This window comes from Salmo salar, chromosome ssa09 (assembly GCF_905237065.1).
Source record: "Salmo salar chromosome ssa09, Ssal_v3.1, whole genome shotgun sequence".
In the NCBI taxonomy this organism is placed as follows: domain Eukaryota; kingdom Metazoa; phylum Chordata; class Actinopteri; order Salmoniformes; family Salmonidae; genus Salmo; species Salmo salar.
In genome coordinates, this window is record NC_059450.1 from 152,855,290 (window position 1) to 152,860,068 (window position 4,779).

Genomic DNA, 4,779 nt, shown 5'->3' on the forward strand with positions numbered 1-4,779 from the left:
ATGTACTGTATGTTGACAGAATAGCATTGAAGCTTAATACATTTCGAATTACATGTTTTACGTATTCCAGCAGAGCAGCACATGGATTTTTTTTTTAGGAAAAGCATCATTACATGTTTTTATTGTAAGTTTCCATTTCATTTCATTTTCCCCATCATGTGTTTCTTGGTATTTAGCTCAGGTTTAAACAGGATTATACAACATTTAGGAGCAAATATACAGAAAAGCATTCCATAACTAGAGGCCAGAATAGCAAAGATCTCCACAGCTACAGTGAACTTCCCAGGAGAGCTGACATAAGCTGGGATAAAGGTGATCCAGACTGCACAGAATATGAGCATGCTGAAGGTGATGAATTTGGCCTCATTGAAGTTATCAGGCAGCTTCCGAGCCAGAAAAGCCAGCACAAAGCACAAGAGAGACAGGAGTCCTATATACCCCAACACAACCCAGAAACCAATAGCTGAACCCACATCACACTCTAGAATGATCTTTTCCTTATATGTCTTCATGTTCTTGTAGGGGAAAGGAGGAGAGACTGTTAACCAAAGAACACAGATCAGGACCTGTATGAGAGTGAAAGCCAGAACACTGAGCCTCTGCTGTGGAGGACCAAACCATTTCATGACATTACTGGCTGGAAGTGAAGCCCTGAAGGCCATCAACACCACTATTGTTTTCCCCAGAACACAAGAGATGCAGAGAACGAAGGTGATCCCAAACGCTGTGTGGCGCAGCATACAGGACCATTCAGAGGGCCGTCCAATGAAAGTAAGAGAACACAGAAAACACAGAGTCAAGGAGAAGAGCAGCAGGAAGCTCAGCTCAGAGTTGTTGGCCCTGACGATGGGAGTGTCTTTCTTTATCAAGTAGAGAATAGCCACAAGCACAGTTAGAAACACTCCAAACAAGGAGAAAAGCATAAGTACAATCCCCATGACCTCAGTAAAGGTCAGGAACTCAATAGCCTTAAATATACATTTGTCTCTGCCGAGATTGGACCAGTACTCATCAGGGCAGTGTATGCAGCCATTAGAATCTGAAAGGAAATCATGATTAGTATGATTAGTAGTAAAGTAGAACACATGATGTCATAATCTAGACATTACATTGACCAAGGACTGAACTCTGAAAAACTGGATTAGGACACACATCGCACAATTCGTGTAAGTTCTGCGTAGAATGAGTGTTGGGCTTGTAGTACCTGTAGCGTTGCTGATCTCTCCCTCTGAACATGGGACACAGTCATAACAGCATACAGGCTTTCCTTTCTGTACAGCCTTACGAGTACCTGGGGGACAACTCTCACTGCAAACTGACACAGGCATCTTCAGGGGACAGAGAGCATACACGGTTTACTGTAAATTTTACATGTTTTACTCCAGCAGGGTTTGTTACATAAATGTTTTCAATTGTAATAATGAGCCACACAATAAGGAAGGAAAATATGTTTTATTGTCACATAGACCGGATAGGTGGAGTGAAATGTGTTGTTTTACAGGGTCAGTCATAGTATTACAGAGCCCCTGGAGCAAATTAGGGTTAAATGCCTTGCTCAAGGGCACATCGACAGATATTTAACCTTTCAGTTACTGGCCCAACGCTCTAACCGCTAAGCTTCTTTTATTCAGAAACGTTCTGTTTGTAAACAGTTAGTTTAAATCTGTTGGCACCTATTTACTGTACCTGTTGGAGCCCACCAGGCCACATGATGTCCTCTGTCCTGAGGACAAACTGTTGTCCCGGGGGTAGGGAGGCATCATAGTAACCCACTGGTTTAAACTGGACCCCTCCGTCTGGCCCACGCTGCCAGTTCACCACTTCGTACGTGGCTGCTGCAGCACCTGTACTGTCAAACCACACCTGGTCCCCTGTCTTTATGGTGAAATTCACCTGCTTCAGAGACTCCACTACCTGTGAAAAAAAGGAACAACTATACGTTTTTTTTATTTTGAGATATAGACAGGCAGTGAGGAATAGAGAATGGATGTTTTTAGTTGCTGTTACCTGCCAAGGTTCAGTTCTCACATTATGATCACATCCGCGTCCCTCTTTGCACTTCAGTAAGCTGTGCAGAGAGTGGGCCACTGCATATATGGCTTTATAGATATTACTAGAGTATCTGAGCTCTTCCACATCTGCATTATATTCTCTCAGCTCTATCAGATCCTGACTCTCACTACAAGGCCTACTCACTGTTGCATTCTCCTGGAGGCTTGTCTCTGTGCAATGAAATGCCGTGTCCCAGAACTGCTTTATCACAAATTCGGAGAAGCCGCTGATGTTGGCCTTCTGGACAGCGAACCCCAGTGAACCCCCCAGCACACTGTAGCTAGTAGGGGTGACTAGGCTGTCTGCAGTGATCCAAGCCTCCACACCAATAAACTGTAGGCCGGTGATGTTCTGCAGACTGAGCTCCTCCAGCAGGTTGTTCATCTCCACGTGGGCCAGAAAGCCTACGATCACCCTGGCCGTCCCACCTCGGATCACATTAACGACCTTTAACAGCTTCTCTGGCTCCGTCCGGCTGAACTTCTCTGAGTATTCCACACAGACACCCTCCTCCTTGGCTGAAGCCAGGAAGATAGCCATGCCGTTGTTGCCATAGTCACTGTCACTGTTGACCGCTCCCACCCAGCTCCAGCCGAAGTACTTGACCAGCTGGGCCAGGGCTCTGCTCTGATAGAGGTCACTGGCGATGGTTCGGAAGAAAGAAGGGTACTCCTTCCTACTGCTAAGGCACTCACATGTGGCAGAGTGGCTGATCTGAAGAATAGAGAGAGGACGAGAGAGACAAGGAGAGAGAGAGAAAGGGAGAGAGACAGGGAGTGGGAGAGAAAGAGAAAGGGAGAGACAGAGGGAGAGAGAAAGTGACGGAACTGAATACACTAAAACAAGATTGACTTAAATTCTCATATAATTGCTTGTCCTATAGGGCCTCTTACCACAGGTATTTGGAATGGACCGGTGGTGTGTGACATCACTATAGTGGAGGAGGACTCTGACTCTCCGATGATGGCGTGAACTGCTGTTTGGCCAATGCAGGTCTTTCCCACCGTCCTCTCCTGACCGTTCATCAGGGCCATGGCCGCACGCATAGAGTACAGAGTCGAGCCACAGTTGTCATAAATACGATATCCAATAGAGACATTTGGAAGCAGAGTGTCGCTGTTGTTGATCTCCTCGATGGCGAAGATCATGGTCTGAGCAAATCGGAACTCTCTGAGGTTTACACTAGAGGAAGGGTTAAGAAAAATATCAGTTAAAGTCGTACAAATCATGAGCATACAACCACAAAAGTTGTGTTTAATTTGATAAAAAAAATAATTATAATAATAAAATAGCCAAATATTCAATAAACTGTAACCGAGTAGGAGCTTACTTGGAGAAGTTGAGAAGTGGTGACTGTGAAGGAGCTTACCTGGAGCAGGTGAGAAGTGGTGACTGTGAAGGAGCTTACCTGGAGCAGGTGAGAAGTGGTGACTGTGAAGGAGCTTACCTGGAGCAGGTGAGAAGTGGTGACTGTGAAGGAGCTTACCTGGAGCAGGTGAGAAGTGGTGACTGTGAAGGAGCTTACCTGGAGCAGGTGAGAGGGGGTGGTGTTTCTGTGAAGGAGAGCGGGGGCTGTGTGATTTTGCTGTGGATGGAGAAGGCTCCTCCTATAGTCACGTCTCCTTCCTTGGACAGCAGAGGGAACTCTGGACTCCCCAGCATCCGACAGACAGTCTCCGTACCCTCTGCCCCAAAGACTCCTAACAACCCCACCACTACCACCCACAGCAGCTGCATCACACTCTCATACACACTCTGAAGGGGTTTCACTCCCTGACCTGAGACCTGAGCAGACTCCTACACTGAGTTTTATACTGACAAAGACAGCTGCAGGGCATGGTGGACTAGAGTTATCCAATCAGAGACAGGCGTAATGGGACGGTCTCTATGGGCCACTGTGGATATTATTGCCTCTATTGTAATAACGTATCATCACTGTGCTGCTTTAAAGACAGGATAGCAACATGACATTTCACTGTGCTGCTTTAAAGACAGGATAGCAACATGACATTTCACTGTGCTGCTTTAAAGACAGGATAGCAACATGACATTTCACTGTGCTGCTTTAAAGACAGGATAGCAGGATGACATTTCACTGTGCTGCTTTAAAGACAGGATAGCAACATGACATTTCACTGTGCTGCTTTAAAGACAGGATAGCAACATGACATTTCACTGCGCTGCTTTAAAGACAGGATAGCAACATGACATTTCACTGCGCTGCTTTAAAGACAGGATAGCAAGATGACATTTCACTGTGCTGCTTTAAAGACAGGATAGCAACATGACATTTCACTGTGCTGCTTTAAAGACAGGATAGCAGGATGACATTTCACTGCGCTGCTTTAAAGACAGGATAGCAAGATGACATTTCACTGTGCTGCTTTAAAGACAGGATAGCAGGATGACATTTCACTGTGCTGCTTTAAAGACAGGATAGCAGGATGACATTTCACTGCGCTGCTTTAAAGACAGGATAGCAGGATGACATTTCACTGTGCTGCTTTAAAGACAGGATAGCAACATGACATTTCACTGCGCTGCTTTAAAGACAGGATAGCAGGATGACATTTCACTGTGCTGCTTTAAAGACAGGATAGCAGGATGACATTTCACTGTGCTGCTTTAAAGACAGGATAACAGGATGACATTTCACTGTGCTGCTTTAAAGACAGGATAGCAGGATGACATTTCACTGCGCTGCTTTAAAGACAGGATAGCAGGATG

At 45.6% G+C, this 4,779-nt stretch overlaps 1 protein-coding gene across 1 annotated transcript; it reads right to left on the reverse strand.

Moving 5' to 3' along the window:
* Positions 1–3,814, reverse strand: LOC106613290 (extracellular calcium-sensing receptor-like). Its single transcript, XM_014215378.1, has 6 exons — positions 3,578–3,814; positions 2,946–3,234; positions 2,008–2,766; positions 1,687–1,914; positions 1,205–1,328; positions 1–1,039 (listed from the first exon to the last, which is right to left on the reverse strand). The coding sequence occupies exons 1-6, from the start codon at positions 3,787–3,789 to the stop codon at positions 138–140; spliced, it is 2,514 nt and encodes an 837-aa protein (XP_014070853.1). The 5' UTR covers positions 3,790–3,814; the 3' UTR covers positions 1–137.
* Between the last annotated feature and the right edge of the window lie 965 nt (positions 3,815–4,779).

Excerpts from the sequence above, each read along its gene's own strand:
- LOC106613290 (XM_014215378.1), bottom strand. The coding sequence starts at position 3,789 with ATGCAGCTGCTGTGGGTGGTAGTGGTGGGGTTGTTAGGAGTCTTTGGG. Across the intron at positions 3,235-3,577 it reads CCCCCTCTCACCTGCTCCAG|TGTAAACCTCAGAGAGTTCC; the intron begins GTAAGCTCCTTC and ends CCCTTCCTCTAG. Across the intron at positions 1,915-2,007 it reads TGAGAACTGAACCTTGGCAG|GTAGTGGAGTCTCTGAAGCA; the intron begins GTAACAGCAACT and ends TTTTTTTCACAG.